At 42.8% G+C, this 20052-nt stretch overlaps 1 protein-coding gene across 1 annotated transcript in view; it reads right to left on the bottom strand.

Moving 5' to 3' along the window:
- LOC149450410 (cytochrome P450 2C25-like) overlaps nucleotides 1-20052 on the bottom strand; it is a 45596-nt gene that overhangs the window by 1970 nt on the left and 23574 nt on the right. Inside the window, exons 7-9 of the mRNA XM_089692090.1 lie at nucleotides 10710-10851; nucleotides 5311-5498; nucleotides 4067-4208 (exon numbers count right to left, since the gene is read on the bottom strand). Of these exons, the coding sequence (XP_089548216.1) occupies nucleotides 4067-4208; nucleotides 5311-5498; nucleotides 10710-10851 (472 nt within the window). The remainder of the gene's footprint in view (nucleotides 1-4066; nucleotides 4209-5310; nucleotides 5499-10709; nucleotides 10852-20052) is intronic.

Genomic DNA, 20052 nt, shown 5'->3' with positions numbered 1-20052 from the left:
AATGTAGGGATTCACCAAATAAGGGACCATATCCAAGAGTTTGCTGATGAAAAAAAGTATCATTAGCGGTAACCAGCATGGCTTTATGAAAGATTATTCTTGCCAGACCAACCTGTTAACACTCTATGAGGAAGTGAGCTGTAATCTGGATAGAGGAAAGCCTGTGGATGTAGTGTATCTAGATTTCACCAAAGCGTTTGACACGATACCCTATAAACGCTTAATGTGCAAATTGAGGTCTGTTGGCATCAACAATAGTGTATATACCTGGAGAGAAAGTTGGTTGCAGGGCCAATGCAAAGGGTGGTGATAAACAGCGTAACTTCTGAATAGTCAGGAGTTGTGAGTGGGGTGCCCCAGGGCTCTGTCCCGGGACCAATTCTGTTTAACTTGTTTATACATGATATAGAGATTAGTGTATATACACAATATTACCAAAAGAATTGGGATACCCTTCCAAATCATGTGATTCAGGTGTTCCAATCACCTCCATGGCCACAGGTGTATAAAATGAAGTTCCTAGGCATGCAGACTGCTTCTACAAACATTGGTGAAAGAATGGGTCGCTCTCAGGAGCTCAGTGACTCCAAGCGTGGTCCCATGATAGGTTGTCACCTGTGCAATAAGTCCATCCGTGACATTTCCTGGCTACTAAATATTCCACGCTCAACTGTTAGTGGGATTATAACAAAGTGGAAGCAACTGGGAACAGCAGCAACTCAGCCACCAAGTGGTCGGCCACGTCACATGACAGAGCGGGGTCAGCGCATGCTGAAGTGCACAGTGCAAAGAAGTCGCCAACTGTCTGCAGAGTCAATAGTTAAAGACCTCCAAACTTGGTGTGGCCTTCAGATTAGCACAACAACAGTGCGTAGAGAGCTTCATGGAATGGGTTTCCATGGCCGAGCAGCTGCATCCAAGCCTTCCATCACCAAGTGCAATGCAAAGCGTCGGATGCTGTTGAGGTGTTTTCAATGCATTCCTATGGGAAACCGATTTTCGGGTTTACAAATTTTTTGCAATACGAAATGTCCCAGAGAATGCATTAAATTCATAAACCGAGGTACCACTGTATGTCCATAGCCCCACAGAGCGCTGCTGGGCCCTGCTCCCTCCTCACTGGCTGTGGTTGACAGGAGCGGAAGCCAATGGCTCTCACTGCAGTCTCTCTGAGCTGATAAGGAGGGAAAGGCTCTGTTCTGCACAGTGCTGGCTCAGAATTGGGCTCAGGTAAGTATAAACAGGGTTGGGGAGGCGGTGGAGCTGCATGCAGAAGGTTATTTTATTTTACCTTAATGTACAGAATGCATTAAGGTAAAACAACGCAGAGCACAGGTGTAGTCTCAGGCTCCTGCAGACTCTCAGGATAGCTGTCTGCCTATCTCTTTGATCCTCCCAAGACCTTCTGCTCTCTAGTACCTGTGTCACCTCCTCCCATGCTCACCTCCAGGGCTTCTCCCGAGCTTCTCCCATCCTATGGAACTCCCTATCCCAATCTGTCCGGATTTCTCCTAATCTGTCCACCTTTTAGATGATCCCTGAAAACCTCTCTCTTTAAAGAAGCCTATCCTTCTTCTACCTAGCAAACCGCCATTTATTTCCTCCATCAGCTCATCCTCTCACAGCTATTACCTTTTGTATCGCTCAACCCTTCCTCCTAGATTGTAAGCTCTAATGAGCCGGGTCCTCTGTTTCTTCTTGTACCAAATTGTGTTGTAACTGTAATGTCTACCTTCATTTTGTAAAGCTCTGCGCAAACTGTTGGTGCTATATAAATCCTGTATAATAATGCCGTGGTGTAAAGCACACCGCCACTGGACTCTAGAGCAGTGGAGACATGTTCTCTGGAGTGACGAATCACACTTCTCTGTCTGGAAATCTGATGGACATGTCTGTGTTTGGTGGTCAACAAGAGAACAGTAGTTGCCTGACAGCATTGTGCCAAGTGTAAAGTTTGGTGGAGCGGGGGTTATGGTGTGGTGTTGTTTTTCAGGGCTTGGGCTTGGCCCCCTAGTTCCAGTGAAGGGAACTCTTAAGGTGTCAGCATACCAAGACATTTTGGACAATTTCATGCTCCCAATTTTGTGGGAAGAGTTTGGGGATGGTCCCCTCCTGTTCCAACATGACTGCACACCAGTGAACACAGTAAGGTCCATAAAGACATGGAGGAGCCAGTTTGGGGTGGAGGAACTTGACTGGCCTGCACAGAGTCCTGACCTCAACCCCATAGAACACCTTTGGGATGAATTAGAGCGGAGACTGCGAGCCAGGCCTCCTCCCCCGACATCAGTGCCTGACCTGACAAATGTGCGTGTAAAGGCAGGCGGCCCAATACTTTTGGCAATATGGTGTATTTTTCAGTGTGTTCACATTCAGTCTTTTTGAAGAATTCCAATTTTTAATCCTGTGTTCATCGATGCCAATATTACCTCCGAGTCAAAGTCCTAGAGAACAGCCTCATCCTTGGAAAATTTGTTCTACTTAAGTTGAGTGTTTTTATCTTTCCAGTATGTGCTCGTTGTTTACAACGAACATTAAATGAAATCATGTTATAGGTTGGGCTCTATGACGGAATTTTAGTGCCTTTTTTTCAGTCTTGACTGAAGTGTTTATTCCTTGTCTGGCTCCTTGTCTGTTCAGGACAATGTAATAGGTCTGTTTAAAGCCCATATCCCAACAATCTGATATCCATCTTCACAATCCTCCCGTCACTCCTTCTGTTGGTCACCACAAAATACCCAGTGCTTCCAAGTATGAAGAAGACATGATCCACACCTGTGATGCAGTCCTTGGGACTAGTGACTAATAACTAGGCCCGAACACTGTCACATGGTTGAGGGATGACATCAGCATCCCATGTAAGCTCCAACAATGGATATTCTGCAGGATGAATGACAGTGGAAGGACTGGCAATGGAGCACTGTGAAGGTGGTAAGGGGGAAGTATAAGGTGGTTGAGGGTGTCTCTTTTCCCTAAGAGGGCAAGGCAACAAGGTCTCTTTAAAAACAGGGCTTGACAAAATTTGCTTAGAATCTAGAAGCTAGCTAAAAAAGTTAGGAGCCAGGTTTTTTTTATCGTGAAGTGGGTTTGTCAGCACCTGGGACTTCACGCAATGTAATTTGCCTCGTGACAATCATGGCAAAACCGCACCACATTTTAGGCACCTTTGAAAATAATGGTACCCGAACCTGCATTTTGTGACCACAACAATTTTTCTGCTATCCCAAAATGCCTCGGGTGTGAATAGAGCCGCCCTAGTTCACACATATTGTATGCGATTTTGGACTCGCTTTGAAACTCACAGGTTCGCATGACAGGCTAGATATTTTGTGTTCCTATTGAGGTGGTTTAAGCAGATACGATCCACACAAATTGTATTTTGAGTGCCATCATGAACAGGGTCCTGTGTGAGTTTGTAGCATTGCATTCCAGACTCGCAAGTGAAAGAGTAGAGTGGCATGTGGAGATAAGTGTTCACATAGGATTGCTATTGAAAGGAGTTTTTGTACTGGTGTCTATGGGGCACGACTTCCCGCATTGGAGTCTATGGGGTGCGACGTCCCCATTGGAGTCTATGGGGCGCGACGTCCCCATTGGAGTCTATGGGGCGCGACTTCCCCACTGGAGTCTATGGGGCGCGACTTCCCCACTGGAGTCTATGGGGCGTGACTTCCCCACTGGAGTCTATGGGGCAAGACTTCCCCACTGGAGTCTATGGGGCGCGACGTCCCCACTGGAGTCTATGGGGCGCAATGTCCCTACTGAAATCTATGGGGCGCGACTTCCCCATTGGAGTCTATGGGGCACGACTTCCCCATTGTAGACTATGTGGCGTGACTTCCCCATTGGAGACTATGGGAGGCAGTGTGTGAAGCCAAGTGCCAGGAGGCAATTTCTAGTAGCCATGGTGACCTGGAACCTGGAATTTGTTGAGCTCTGCTTTAAAAACTCTACAAGAAGTCAGATCTTCAGACACTTGTGTGATATCTTTCTATGTATTTCAGTGAAGAAATTGTTTACTTTACCCCAGCCTGGCACTGACAGAATAATGTTATGGATTTCTTACCGGCTGAGAATGGCATGAAGGCCACCCGATTGCGGAACTGGCCCTCCTCATCCAGGAAGTGTCCAGGATTGAATCGTTCTGGTGTCTCCCATTGAGAAGGATCATTAAGCACCGATGTCAGGAATGGGATGATGATGGCGCCCTGGTAAAGGAGAGAGTCACTATTATACATGAGAACAATCACATTATACATTGTACAAGCTCAATGCCAATTAAATCATGTGAATATCTGGGTGAAAATGTAACTTATTTATCTAGCAGTAAATGTTGGAATAATGAGGAAGAGTATAGTAACGAGGAGTATTAGGTGCCCGAACACGAAGAGGATTGTTTTTCATAAGCTTTTCTACACAACAGTAGAATACATTCTGCTAACATAAAATATTAATAGAAAAACTCAGAATGAAGCGGCTGCATGATATAATAATAATTGGCCAAGTGCAGTACAAGTAAGTGGTCATTTTTTTGGCAGGCAGAAATACATCATTTTCCATTTGAGATTTATGGAGGTTGCTGTGCTCTTCGGAAACCTTCAGTGCAGCAGATTGTTTTTTGCAAAACCCATGAAAACCCGCTTGGAGTTCGCAAAATTAGAGCTTCTGGAACTTTGTCCCATCTCCACGCAGGATCTCTGGAGCTCAGTCAGAGTGCACGTTTTCCCCTTCCAGAAGGACAACCATCACTACAGCCCTCCACCAGATCTGGACTTTATGGCAGAGTGGCCAGATGTAAGCCTCTCCTTCGTGCCAAACCAATGAAAACCCGCTTGGAGTTCGCAAAATCAGAGCTTCTGGAACTTTGTCCCATCTCCACGCATGATATCTGGAGCTCAGTCAGACTGACCATCGGATTGTTGGTCACCTCTCTCACTAACTTCCTTCTCCCCCGATTGCTCAGTTTGGCCGGGCCACCAGCTCTTGGATGACTCCTGGTTGTGCCAAACATTTTCCATTTGAGATTTATGGAGGTCGCTGTGCTCTTTGGAAACCTTCAGTGCAGAATGTTTTTTGCAAAACCCATGAAAACCCGCTTGGAGTTTGCAAAATCAGAGCTTCTGGAACTTGGTCACTCTGACTGAGCTCCAGAGATCCTGTGTGGAGATGGGACAATCGGGTTCTTGGTCACCTCTCTTACTAAGGTCCTTCTCCCCCCATTGCTCAGTTTGGCCGGGCCACCAGCTCTTGGAAGAGTCCTGGTTGTGCCAAACATTTTAGGTCGCTGTGACGTATATCACAGTCGTATACCTTCGGGATGATGTATCCACGGAACTTGATATCATTGGTCACGGCATGGAAGAGAGCAATTGGTGCCAAATCTAGAACTCTCTGTATTTCATGGATGACGGCATTGGTGTACGGCAGTTGAGGTCTGTCTTCAATTCCAGGTAGACGCAATGACTGTGTCACCTCATCAATTTCCTGTTGAACCTTTTCTGAAATATAAAAAGGAAGTGGCTGTGAGTTCCTAAAAACATCTAGGGAATTGGTAGACTTTTTGAAAAAAAAAAAAAAGAAAACAAACTGCACAGAGCTGCAGGAAATGGCTGGTTGTTTGATAGCTTCATGGAGACAACTGATGGAGTTGAGTGTTGCAAAGTACTGGGCAATTGTATAGGATAAGTGGTACTCATCCGTAATCACCGAACATTGCAATAGCGTGCTCCCCTTCTTTTTCAAGGCTTCAGCTAGTCCTGGCAAGCATTGGACAACAAACTCCATGCTTTATTCATGTGCATGGCAACACTTCGATCTATCAGTTGTCTCCATGCAGCCATCAAGTCTAGTCGTCTCTTGCAGCGCTGTGCACTTGTTGGCCGGAGACAGTCTCAGGAATTTGCTATGCTAAAGAGAAGCTCAGAAGAAACACGTGGTGGTCAATGAAGAATGTGACCTGTGGGTTCCATGAGACGTGTAGGTATAAAGAACATTTTTTTAGGTTCTTAATCTTCACTTAAATGTTTTAAATGGTTCACTAAAGAGGTATGTAGGATAGCAAGGGAGAAGAAAAATCAGCCTATAGGAGAAAAAGGAGATGAAGCTGACAGAGAAGTGTATAAAAATAGCCAAAAGAAAGCCAAACACATTATCAGAGCTGCCAAAGCACAGAAAGAGGAGGAATTGGCCAAACCTATTAACCACTTCCAGTCCGGACACTTTTATCCCCTTCCTGTCCAGGGCAATTTTCAGCTTTCAGCTCTAGCACACTTTGAATGACAATTGCGCGGTCATGCAACACTGTACCCAAATGAATTTTTTACCATTTTTTTGAGACAGATAAAGCTTTATTTTGGTGGTATTTATTCACTGCTGGGGTTTTTATTTTTTTTGCTATGTAAATGAAAAAGTCCAAAAACTTTGAAAAAAAGTGTTTTTTTTTTTTATAAAATTTTGCAAATAAATAATATTTCATCATAAATCTTTGCCAAAATTTATTCCGTTATCTTTTTAGTAAAAAAAAAATTCAAATTAGTTTATAACCAAAAATTATAGTTTTTAAACATTTTTTTTTACATTTTTATTTTATTTTTTTATATTATTATTTTTTATTTTATTTTTTTTACACACTGTCACCCTAGCAGTACAGTGTCACTATGGTGACACTGTACTACTTGTGGGAGGTGATTAAAATTTTTTTTTTTTTTTTTTACACTGATTGCTTTTACACCCATAAAGGATGTAAAAGCAATCATTTCTCTTTCTCTCTGTCTGCATTCTTGCACTCATTGAGAAGTACTGAGTGAGCTGTGATTGGTCACAGCTTGTCACATGGTACAAGGCTGTTGTGAATAGCCTTGTACCATGTGACCTCTGTGATCATTCACAGATTTCACACGTAGTAAGCAATGATGTCACAAGTGACATCTTGCTTACTACTTTGCATATGATCACTGATTGGCCAATCAGTGATCACATGATCGGGACCTTGTACAGAGGTCCCATCTGACGATCGGTGTTTCACTGTGTCCGGAGGACACAGCGGGCACCGGATCACGGTGCTGCGCGCTCCGAGGGAGCGCGCACAAGCAGGGTGCGGGGAGGCCGTTTATAAACGGCCACCCGACCCTGCACTGCCACCGTCCGGCCGTTTATATGCAACGTCCGGTCGGGAAGTGGTTAAGAAAGGCGATAAAACCTTTTTTAGGTACATCAGTGATGGAAGGAAAAATGTACAATGGGATCCCTAAAATGAGAACTGGGCACAACACTTATGTTGAGGGAGGCCTGGATGTAGCAAACCATTTAAACAATTACTTCTGTTCAGTCTTCCCAGTCAGAAATCATATTAGTTCTTAGTCCTCATGCACACGGGACGTTTTTACAGCGGCTGTTTGTGGTTTTTGGAGTTTTGTTTTTTTTCTACATCCGGTAAACTCCCCAGCATGTTATCCTAGGTATCTATGCACACATAGGTTTTAATAAGCATTTTTTGGCTGAAACCCCCCTCAGAATTAGTGGGGTTTCTAGAGGATTTTGTTTAGCTGTAAAAACACTCTAACATGGCAAAACTGCGTGTTTGGACTTTTTTTTAGCAAAAAATATTTTTTTTCTGTGTAAAAAAAAAAAAATGGTAAAAATTTATAAACGTGGAAAAATGCAGCTAAATGCTAATGCAAAAACACTAACAAAAAAAGCTGAAAAACTTGCATTTTTAACACGGTTTTACACAGCGAACGCTACCAGCGTTATTAAAATGCCCAGTGTGCATGCAGCCTAATAATGATGGTTCATTTTTAGGATTTCCGGAGGCAGAGGTAGCAGAGGAACTGACTCGGTTAGAGCTTAATAAAGCAATGGGCCGTGATGGATCATCCCAGAGTTCTAAGAGAACTTTGAGGTCTAGTTGCTGAACCATTAATGGATCTTTTTAATCAATCTCTTCTAAGAGGAAAAGTTCCCCATGACTGGCAGACAGTTAATATTGTACCTATCCACAAGAAGGGCAGCGAGGTAAAATCTGGTGATTACAGGCCAGTGAGTTCAACATCGGTAGCAGTCAAGTTAATGGAATCACTCCTGAAAAGAAGGATCAATGAATACTTAAAAACAGACAACTTGCTGGACCCATAGCAGCATCGCTTTACTGGTGGCAGATCATATCAGACTAATCTAACTAATTATTATTATTTTTTTTTTACTATGTTACCAATGTTTTGGACTAAGGTGGTGCTGTGGACACAGCCTACCCTAGCTAAGCATTTGATACAGTTCCGCATAATGATCGAATACAAAAGTTGTGCTTATCCCTTGGGTGGTTCAGTGAATACACATGTAGTACCCTCCTAGTTAGCTAGGGGGAGCTAGTTAGGTTTTTTTTAATTAGAAAAGCTGAGCAGCAGCCTGGGTGATAGTCAGCTGGGTCAAATTCAGGTCAGGGCTGAGAGGCTCTGCAGATCACTTCCTTGATGCCTCCCCCTGCTCTAGAATCTTGGAGAAGATTCTAGAAGCAATGAGCAGAAATGAGGAGGGACTGTTCTGCTACTCAAGGGACTCTGGACAATCCCTAAGCAGGAGGCTTGGCATGGAACCAGCCCTTAAGTGTGACTGAGCCTACTCAGCAGCAGGAGAGTGCGGGTGGAAGATGTGAGGAAGCCCACATTGAATGGGCCTACCTACAGGCAGGAAGATGGAAAGGAGGATCACTCATCCTCACTGGCCCCCAAAGCGAGCACCACCTGTACAGCCAGGAAAGGAGCCGGCCAGCAGAAGACCTGAAGTCAGCTAACTACCTACACCAGCTCACAAGAGAGTGACTGAGTGAGTAATCCTACACCTCCCGGGCCAGTTAAGGGGAAGAGAGCACTCTGGTGGGAAACCTCATTAGCGCCGTACCGGGGACTGTTCAACTTACTGTGGCAGGCACTGGACCCCCTTGCCCAGGGATTCCCTCAGGCAGCTGGATAAGAGAATGATTTATCTGGGGTCTGGGGTGGTATACTAGGAGAGGCTGGAGAGCTCCAAATACTTATGTACATTTTCTTTTAGTTTTTATTTTTAATAAATTGCAAAGATTTCAAAAGAAACTTCTTTCATGTTGTCATTATGGGGTATTGTTTGTAGAATGTTGAGGAAAAAAATAATTGAATCCATTTTAGAATCAGTCTGTACACAAAATGTGGCAAAAGTTAAGCGCTGGGAATACTTTCTGGATGCGCTGTAGTGCTACACACAACTGGCTAAAGGATAGATACCAGAGTGTGGTTGTAAAGAGGGTTCATTCAGAACAGAGACCACTCACTACTGGTGTAGAACAAGGCTCTGTACTAGGTGCTGTTCTATTTAATCTATACAGTATATAGGTAATATAACTAGAGGATTGGTGGGTCAGGTGTATCTGTTTGCTGATGATATCCCTGAAGATCCTGATTCCTCTGTATAGATATTTATATCACTAGAGGGGTCACCAGCAGGAGGAAGGAGGTCCTGATTCCTCTATATAGATCTTTATATCACTAGAGGGATCACCAGCAGGAGGAAGGAGGTCCTGATTCCTCTATATAGATCTTTATATCACTAGAGGTGTCACCAGCAGGAGGAAGGAGGTCCTGATTCCCCTATATAGATCTTTATATCACTAGAGGGATCACCAGCAGGAGGATGGAGGTCCTGATTCCTCTATATAGATCTTTATATCACTAGAGGGGTCACCAGCAGGAGGATGGAGGTCCTGATTCCTCTATATAGATCTTTATATCACTAGAGGGGTCACCAGCAGGAGGAAGGAGGTCCTGATTCCTCTATATAGACCTTTATATCACTAGAGGGATCACCAGCAGGAGGAAGGAGGTCCTGATTCCTCTGTATAGATATTTATATCACTAGACGGGTCACCAGCAGGAGGAAGGAGGTCCTGATTCCTCTGTATAGATATTTATATCACTAGAGGGGTCACCAGGGGGAGGAAGAAGGTCCTGATTCCTCTATATAGATCTTTATATCACTAGAGGGGTCACCAGCAGGAGGAAGGAGATCCTGATTCCCCTATATAGACCTTTAGTTAGACCTCATATAGAGTACTGTGTCCAATTCTGGAGACCTCACTTACAAAAAGATATTGATAAGAAATCCAGAGACGGGGAACCAATATGGTGAAAGGTCTGAGGGATAAATCATATCAGGAGAGGAACTTCATATGTAAATTCTGAATCCTTTAAATACAGCAAGGGGTTGAATAAGGTTCAGGAGGGCAGTATTTTAAATATGAAGAACAGGGGGACACGACCTCAAACTAGATGTGTGAACGTTCAAAACTAACCTTAGAAAGAATCATTTTACCAAAAGAGTAGTTGATGCTTGGAATAGACTTCCAGCAAAGGTAGGAAGTTAGCCAACCACAAGTGAATTCAATCATGCTTGGTACAGTCACAGATCTAAACATTATATATATAAAAAAAAATAAAAAATCCAAAACATGTATACATTTACATAAAATGGGGCTGACTTTATAGACCAGTTGATCTTTCTGCTTTTCTATGTTTCTGTGTCTTTTCGGAGCACTGCCTATGTTAACATTATCAACTCAAAAGTTGAACTGCAGCCATTTTTTTTTGTGGTGAAGTGTTGGATGAAGTGGGTAAGGGTTGGAATATCTGACAGATAAACATAAGAGGTCATATTGAATTCTGCGTGGGTATTATTGATCTTACCCTGGACTTCAGAATAGTGAGCCAAGAAGATCAGGCAGAATGTCAGGGTGGTAGCGGTGGTTTCAGAACCTGCTGCTAACAGACCCACCGCCATGGCCATCAGGCTGTCATCACAAAAATCTGGGTCCTTTTCATTCTCCACCTGAGAAGACAGAAGGGGGAATAACACCAGGAGGCATAAGCAACATGAATGAGCCACATACTACAGCAGGTTGCCATGGCATGACAGTATAACATATACACATACTATATAATTTTTTTAAGCACCCTGCAAAAATAATATTTAATATATGTAAAAAAAAAAGTATATATATTTTAATACTTACCTGTTCAGATTTCTTTAAGTTGAGAAGCTATGTCCTGCTGTAGGTCATGTGCCTGGGTCTTTATGGCGTGCCGATGTTTCTTCAGTGAGGGACAAGGCAACATAAAACCCAGAAGCGTGTCTGCAGTTCTTTAACTGAGCAAATAAAGGTCTCACTACCCACCAAACAATTACATAATTGATCAATTTTTATTTTTTGTTGGGTGTAAAAAAAGTGAAAAGTTGTGGAGAGGAGAAGAAAGGGAAGGCAATATGCTGTGGTAAGGAAAGGGAATAGAGGGGGAGAATTAGAAGAGAAGATAATTAGATGAAGGTGGAGGGGGGGGGATAAAAAGAGAGAGGAATATGAGAAGAAATGACAGGAGAGGAGGGAAAGGAGAGGAGTGGAAAGAAGAGGAGAGGTAAGTGTTGGAATACAGTGTTCCTGTATTTTGTGCAACAACTACATCAGTATTCACTAGCGATATATTTTTCAACCAGCAGATGGCAGTGTTTATAAAAGTTTGTAGCTGCATCCATGGTATGTTTTGCGCAACATAATAAATGAAAAAATGACCAGTAACACAGCTGTAACAAAGCTTTCTTTTGCAAATCTGACAAACCAGAACTACCAATCTTGGAAATTCAATATGAAAATGCTGCTAATAAGAGATGGTACAGTCTTTGCCAAAAATATTGGCACCCCCCCATTTCTGTCAGATAATGCACCACTTCGTCCAGAAATGTGTTGCAATCATAAATGTTTCGGCATTTTCATGTTCACTTTTTTGTGTCATACCAATACAAGTAAAGAAATAGAGATACAAAAAGCCAAATCTACAACATTCCACACAAAACTCCAAAAATGGACTGGACAAAAATATTGGCACATTCTTAAAACTAAGAAATAATTGCATCCTAAGTTTGTGATGCTCCTGTAATTTGTAGTTAAACTCATCTGTATCAATGACCAGACGCTGACAATATAGAAATCATACGCGCAACAAGCTAAAATGGTGAAAAATGTAACCCTTTCTGTTGTGCGTCTGTGCCACATGGAGCATGGAGAAGAGAAAGAGCAGCACAGAATTGTTTGAGGATTTGAGAACAAAAATTGTGGAAAAGCATGACAATCTCAAGGCTACAAGTTCATCTCCAAAGATCTGAATGTTCCTGTTTCCACTGTGTGCAACATTGTCAAGTTTACAGCCCATGACACTGTATCTAATCTCCCTGGACATGGACAAAAGTGAAAAATTGATCAAAGATTGCAATTGTTTGACTGGTGGATAACTTCCAGGGTACAACTGTTACAGCTCTCCCTATCTGAATGAAAAGGGACACTATGGGAGGAGACCCAGGAGGACCCCACTGCTGACACAAAAACATATAAAAGCCAGATTGGAGTTTGCCAAAACTTACCTGAGGAAGCCAAAATCCTTCTGGGAGAATGAGCTTTGGACAGACGAAACAAAATTCCAGCCTTTTGGTATAGCCCATCATTCTACTGTTTTCAGAGAAAACAATGAAGCCTTTAAAGAAAAGAATCCAGTGCCTCCAGTCACACATGGTGGGGGGGGGTTACTGATGTTTTGGGGTGCTTTGCTACTTTAGGCACTGGATGTCCTGACCATGTGCATGGCATTATGAAATCTGAAGACTACCAAATAATTCTGGGAGGCAATGTAGGCCCAGTGTCAGAAAGTTGGGTCTCTGTCAGAGGTCATGGGTCTTACAGAAGGACAATGACCCAAAGCACACATCAAAAAGCCCCCAGAAATGGTTTCACACAAAGCGCTGGAGAGGACTGAACTGGCCAGCAATGAGTCCAGATCTCAATCCCATAGAGCTCCTGTGGAGAGATCACAGAACAGCAGTTGGGAAAAGGAACTCTTCCAATCTGAGAGACCTGGAGCAGTTGGAGAAAGAAGAGCGCTCCAAAATTCCAGTAGAGAGGTGGAAGAAACTCATTGATGGTTACATGAAGCCATTAATTTATTTTTTTCCAAGGGACGTGCTAACAAATATTAAATTGATGTTGTCCAGCCCATTTTTGGGGTTTTGCGTGGAATGTGTCAGATTTGGCTTTTTGTTTCTCCACTTTTTTGTATCATACCAATACAAACAAAAGAAACATGAGAATGCTGAAACATTTGTAATTGCAACAATTTTCTGTGCGAAGTGTTGCATTATCTGACAAATGCAGGAGGGGACAATATTTTTGGTCATGACTGTATGTGGAAATGTATAAAGTAAGTTAGGCCATAACACCCTTCAGGAGGAGTGGAAAGAGAAAGATCAGAAAGCTTGGAATTCAATGTCTCTTAAATATATGTATGATTTGATCATCTTCTACGCCAAGTATGAAACTGCTAAAGAAATGTGGGAAGGATTACAAAAGCTGCATGAAAGAGCTAATCTCAGCAATAAACTGTTTTTGATTATACCAAACCAAGCTGATGAAAAGTCAGGATATGCAGGATTACATAAGGCACACCATGGAAATGGTTTAACGCCTGTGAGTTATAGGAGAAGAAATAAAGATTTTCATGTCACAGCACTATCACTTTTAGAGGTTTACCAGAAAAGTTATGAAACGCTTGTCACAGCACTTTATGCATATCCAGATAATGAATGGACAATGGAATGTGTAAGGGCAAGCTGGTGGATGAATATAAGTGCAAAGCAGCATTAATAGTGACGGTGCTTCTGTTGCAAGGTCTGCTTTAAAGATGAAAAATAAAAATAAAAAACAGTAACATGCAACAAGAAAACACTTGATTGCTACGTGTGCAAAAAACAAGGTACTTTAAAAGCAGATTGCAGAATCTGGAAAGCTGGAATGCAAAATCGAACTAAACTGCAAAAGGCCAAAAGTGTGAAGTAAGAAAAACAGTTTTCTTTAGATAATGAATATGTTTTGCAATCCAAAAGTTGGACCTCATCTTTGCAGGTGTAGTGCCCTCCTCGGTAGTTAGGGGGAGCTAGATCCTAAATTGACAGTCAGGGGATGAGTAGCTGTACAGGTGTAATAGTCAGAAGGTTAAATTTGGGTCAGGAGCTGAGAGGCTCTGCAGACCAGCCTTTTGGAATTCCCCCCTGCTCCAGATCTTTGGGGAAAGGTCTAGAAGCAATTGGTGGATCTGAGAAGTGGCTGGTTTGTACTCTTAGGCGATCCTGGCTAATCCCCAAGAGGAAGCTTGACAAGGGGCCAGGGCAACCCTTTAATGTGACTGAGCCTGATCAGCAGCAGAAGAGTTCAGGTGGAAGAGAGAGAGAAGGATGTGAGGCTGGGGGCAGGAGCCTGTGAGGAGGCCCAGATGGAAAGAGGCTCACCTGCAGACAGAGGACCTTGGAAGGTGGAAAACATTGGACTTCACTGCCCCCCTGAAAGAGGACCACCTGTGTGGCAGGGAAGGAGTGGCCCAGCAGAAGGCCTGGTAGTATCCACTGACAACACAGAAGAGGGACCAAGTTAGTAAACCTGCACCCCCTGAGCCAGTAAGGGGGAAGGAGCACTGTAGTGGGGACTGGATTTGCTATCTTACCCGGGACTGTTTCACACTGCAGTGGCAGGCAGTGGATCTCCTGCCCAGGGATTCATCCAGTACAGCTGGATGAGGAGAGGAGACATCTGGGGTGGTACTACAGGAGATGCTAGCTAGCTCTCCAGAAGAAAAACTTTGCTGTAAATACTTGTACATAGTTGCTAAGGAGTTTGTCCTCAGTTGCCATTCCTTGGGAATGCCATACACCCCTTTACCCCATCCAAGTTCTAAACCCTTCAGTAAAAAAAACTTCAAAAACAAAGCTCAAGGACTGGTTACTGTCTCCTACTGCAAGTCTGAGTGAAGGAAATGTGTGTTGCCTGGCTCTGCAGTACTATAGGGGGACCCAAATATCTTGCAACTCCTAAGGGGGTGGTGCTACACAGGCATGGTGTGTTTATTCACCTTGACCAGAGTAAAAACAGAAAAAAAATCACCATAGCTAATGGGCAAATAATGGAATCAGAAGGAATAGGAGATATTTTCTTTACTGTCCTATTTCCCAGAGTGTCCCTGCTCTTAAAACTAATCTTTTATCAGTGAAGAAGCTCACAAAAACAAAGCAATGTAGTGATCTGCCAAGATGACAGTTGTGCCATCACAAAGAGATATATTGCTTGAAAAGGCTAACATTACAGTGAGATGGTTAATACTACCAAGGAGGATAAAAATTCAAACTGCAGGGCACAGACAGATTGGGTACAAAAGTGCTAACATAATAAAAAAATTAACTGAGAATGACTATGCAAGTGGAATAAAAATTAGTCCATGTGATCAAACAATGAAATGCACCAGCTGTATAAAAAGAAAAATGTAAGAAATTGCCAGAGAAACTTGAACAACATTTGGATCACGTAAGCAACAAATTTGGCAAATTGCAGAATGTAATGCGCACAGACAATGGAGCTCAATATACAGGTGATAATACACAGGCGATTCTCAGAAAGCATGGCATAATATTTTAAACTACTGTACCATACAACCCAGAACAAAAAGCAGGGTTGCAGAAGGAATGAGCTGTACTCTATGTGAGAGTGGAAGAACCATGCTGTTGAATGCAGATATGCCAACCACATACTGGGGGAGGCAATTATGACCGTATGCCATCTCCAAAAAAGGACTACCAGGAAAATTAGCTGAGAAAACTCTATATGAACTATGAAATATAAACCATCTAAAATTTTTGGGAAGCAAAGCCTATATGCACATCCCAAAAGAAAGGTGTACTTGCAGGGTACAGTGAATCTCAAAAGGGATACAGAATTCTACACCAAGACACAAACTAGGTAACCATCAGTAGAAGTGCAATTGTCGATGAAACTGCAGTGTGTTCAACATTTCATGAACACAAATGCTTCCAACTGAAAAAACTGGAAATTCCACATCAGTGTCAAATGAAGATAAGCAACAAAGTGACACAGAAATAAAATTAACACAGACAATTCAATTACTTTAAAAGAAGAAACCAGGCCATGAGAGGCTTCAATCAGGAAATCCTCCAGAAGTAATAAAAGGCATCCCAGCCAAACGTTTGTCCTATGTTGCTCATGTAGAATTAAAACCAGAGCCAGATTCATGGGATCAGATGCAAAGACTTCCAACCCATGAGAAACAAAGTTGGATCAGAGCTGCTGATGAAGAGATGACATCTCTTAGTGAACTGCAGACATGGACACTTTCAGAGCTACCTAAAACTGCTCGCTGACAAAGAACAGATTTATAGAACCAAGATCTGAAATGGGACTAATATAAGGAGTAGTTGTTGAGTGGGGGTGCTGGAATACAGTGTTTATGTATTTTGTGCAACTACATCACTATTCAGTAGAGATATATTTTTCAACCAATAGATGGCAGTGTTTTTAAGTTTGTAACTGCATCTATGGTATACTCTGGGGTTGATTTACTAAAACTAGAGAGTGCAAACTCTGGAGCAGCTCTGCATAGACGCCATCACCTTCCAGTTTTTTTTTTTTTGTCAAAGCTTAATTGAACAAGGCGATTGGCTACCGTGCACAGCTGCACCAGATTTGCACTCTCCAGTTTTAGAGAATCAACCCCGATGTCTTTACTCTGAATAAAGTTTCCCATTTCCTTGCTTGTAGTGAAGCAGAAAACATGTGGTCTGTGCGCGGTCAGTTCTGTAGAATAGAATTTCTAACAGTTAGGAAAGGAGGGCTAGATGGAGTGGAGAGGTAAAAAGAGGAGAAAGAGAGGTGAAGGGGCTGGGGAGAGAAATGAAGAGGAAAGAAACAGAAAAGAGGTAAGAGAGAATAGGAAAGGGGATAAGAGATAGGAAGAATGGAGAGGAGAGGAAAAAGGATGGAATTGAGAGGGGAAGAGAAGAAAAGATATAGGAAAAGTGGAGAGGAGAGGAAAAGGATGGAACTGAGATGGGAAGAGAGGAATAGAGAAGGGAGGATGCTGAGCACAGCAAGCATGCTGTCAGAAATGTATTTTCTTATCCACTTCCATACTGGGCACTTTTCCCCCTTCCTGTCCAGGCCATTTTTCAGGTTTCAGCGCTCTCACAATTTGAATGAAAATTGCGCGGTCATACAACATTGTACCCAAACTAAAATTTTATAATTTTCTTCACACAACTAGAGCTTTCTTTTGGTGGTATTTAATCACCGCCGGGGTTTTTATTTTTTGCTAAATTAACAAAAAAAGACCGAAAATTTTGAAAAGAAAACATGTTTTTCTTGGTTTCTGTTATAAAAGTTTACAAATAAATAATTGTTCTTCATAAATTTAGGCCGAGATGTATTCTGCTACATGTCTTTGGTGAAAATAACCCAAATTAGGATGTATTATTTAGTTTGTAGGAAAGTTATAGAGTTCACAAACTATGGTATAGATCTGAATATTGATCAATCCTGAAGTACTGGCAGCCAATCTAATTTCTTGAGGTCCAAGAATGTCAGAACAGTACAGATATCCCCCAAATGTCAGGACGGTACAGATATCCCCCAAATGTCAGGACGGTACAGATATCCCCCAAATGTCAGGACAGTACAGATATCCCCCAAATGTCAGGACAGTACAGATATCCCCCAAATGTCAGAACAGTACAGATATCCCCCAAATGTCAGAACGGTACAGATATCCCCCAAATGTCAGGACAGTACAGATATCCCCCAAATGTCAGAACAGTACAGATATCCCCCAAATGTCAGAACAGTACAGATATCCCCCAAATGTCAGGACAGTACAGACATCCCCCAAATGACCCCTTTTTGCAGAGTAGACAGTCCGACGTACTTCATAAGAGGCATGGCGAGTTTTTTTGAAGTTGTATTTTTTTTGTCATAATTTTTCTGAAAATTAAAAAATTAAAAAAATTATTTTCACTATTTTTTTTTTTACATACTGTCACCAGTGCAGTACAGCGTCATCATATAACTGGCATGGCGGTGATCAGGGACACTGACTGGTGACAGTATGAAAAAAAAAATATATTTTTTTTTCATTTTTAATTTTTTATTAATTTTGTTTTCTTTTTTTTAAGATTTTTTTTAAGATTTTTTTTCCAGATTTCACTATAACAAAAGTAGTACAATGTTACCATAGTAACATTGTACTACTTTGGGGAAGTGATCAGTATTTTTTTTTTTTTTTTACACAATTTGCTTATAGCAAAGAATTACTTTGCTATAAGCAAGCATTTACCTGAATGACATCGATTCATTCAAGGTTTTTTTTTTTTGTTCTTAGCTGTGATTTGGCCACAGCTAATCACATGACATGTGCATGTGATCGCTGTGACCATTCACAGCTAGACACTAGTATATAATGGATGGCATGAATGAAGCCATCCATTGTATGCAACTATCATGTGACCTGCTGTGATTGGTCACAGCAGGTCACATGGTACCGGCAACGGGGGCCGGTACTCAGATCTGTCATCGGCCGTGTCTGAGGTACACGGCCGGTGACAGATCGCGTTGCTGCGCGGCTCTGCAGGCGCGCAAACTGTGCATGTGCGGGAGGACACCATATGGCGTCCACCCGGAACGCTAAGAGGATTTGCCGGCCGCCATTTGGCCATTGGCCAGGCGGCTAATAGTTATTTATTACAGGTATTTATACTGTATAGCACCATCAATTTACTCAGCGCAGGAGCACACTTTCCTTTCTCATCCAATGACCAAACCAGACATTGTTGAATAAACAAAACTTGCTTTACTGAAGATGGTGTCTTTACACTTTATGCACTGTATCTATATAGTGAGCGGCGTATTTACCACAAGGCACTTGCCTAGGGTGGCATTTTTCAAGGGGGAAGAACCTCCCCCCAGAAGAAGGGATGAAAGAAGGGACTGACACGTGGCACTGTGGGAACCATGTGGGATCTCAGAGAGACCGCTTGATGGTGTATGTAGAGCCTGACTTTTGTTTCCGGTGATGTTCGGAGTTGTGAAGAGTGTCTCCCTATCACTGGGGGGGGGGGGGGGTGTAGTGGAAAGTTCTTCAGGGTGGGGGGAAGGGGTGTTGTTGGTAAATGTCAGGCTCTCTGATGGAGGGGGAAGGAGGGGGGGTTGTGTTGGTCAGTGTCCCTGGGGGCAGACTATGTTTGTGTTGCCTAGGGCAGCATGAAACCTAAATACACCACTGAATATAGTCCAGCAACAGAGCGGTTTTCACATACAGCAAAGATGGTTATTAGGAAGGCCAGCAAAGACTCAATATACAGTATACACAGCTGTGGTTATGGCAGTGGGGTGCATACCTTTAATTATGACCCCTCCCACTAGTGACTATTCAGCTCTTTCCTCCATTCCCATGTTTGGATCCCACCAAGGTTTACTCATCCACGCGAAGTAGTAACTATATCTCTCCTGTATGGCCTTTACTGCTTTCCCATAGAAGCAAGAAGCCCAAATCTAGATACCCTATGACAGGAAATGACACAATCCCAAGGCTGACAGCACCATTCACAAATAGCCCTCATAAATAACTTCTGTGTATATAACATTGGTATATCTGGTAGGGTGGTGAGTATATAACACCATAAAGGACCATTCAAAGCAATCCCGAAGATGTCATCCTCTCCACTACAACCGATTACATTCACACCACCAGGGCTGGTGCCAGACTATTGTGTGCCTTAGGCTAAACCAACGACTTTAACTGTAGTTTTACTTCACCCCTCCTAGCACACATCCTCTCTTACCTCAAATTGTCCATGATAGCACAAATACTCTCCCCCAAATCCCCCCTCCTAACACAAAACCCCCCCAATCCCTTCTCCAGGCACAAATCCTCCCCCCATCCCCAATCCCTCCTCCTAGTACAATCCTCCCTCTTAGCACACAGTTCCACCTCCCCAATCCCCTCTCCTATCACAAATCCCCCCCCAATACCATCTGCTATCACAAATCCCCCCCCAATCTCTCCTCGTACAATCCCCCTCTTAGCACAAATTCCAACCTCCCCAATCCGCTCTCCTATCACAAAACCCCCCCAATCCCCTCTCGTATCACAAATCCTC

Source organism: Staurois parvus, unplaced genomic scaffold, assembly GCF_062004578.1.
Source record: "Staurois parvus isolate SC_StPar_1 unplaced genomic scaffold, SC_StPar_1.0 ptg000575l, whole genome shotgun sequence".
Classification (NCBI taxonomy): Eukaryota; Metazoa; Chordata; class Amphibia; order Anura; family Ranidae; genus Staurois; species Staurois parvus.
Note: the sequence above shows the minus strand (reverse complement) of the source record. Positions and strands in the feature narration are given on the sequence as shown.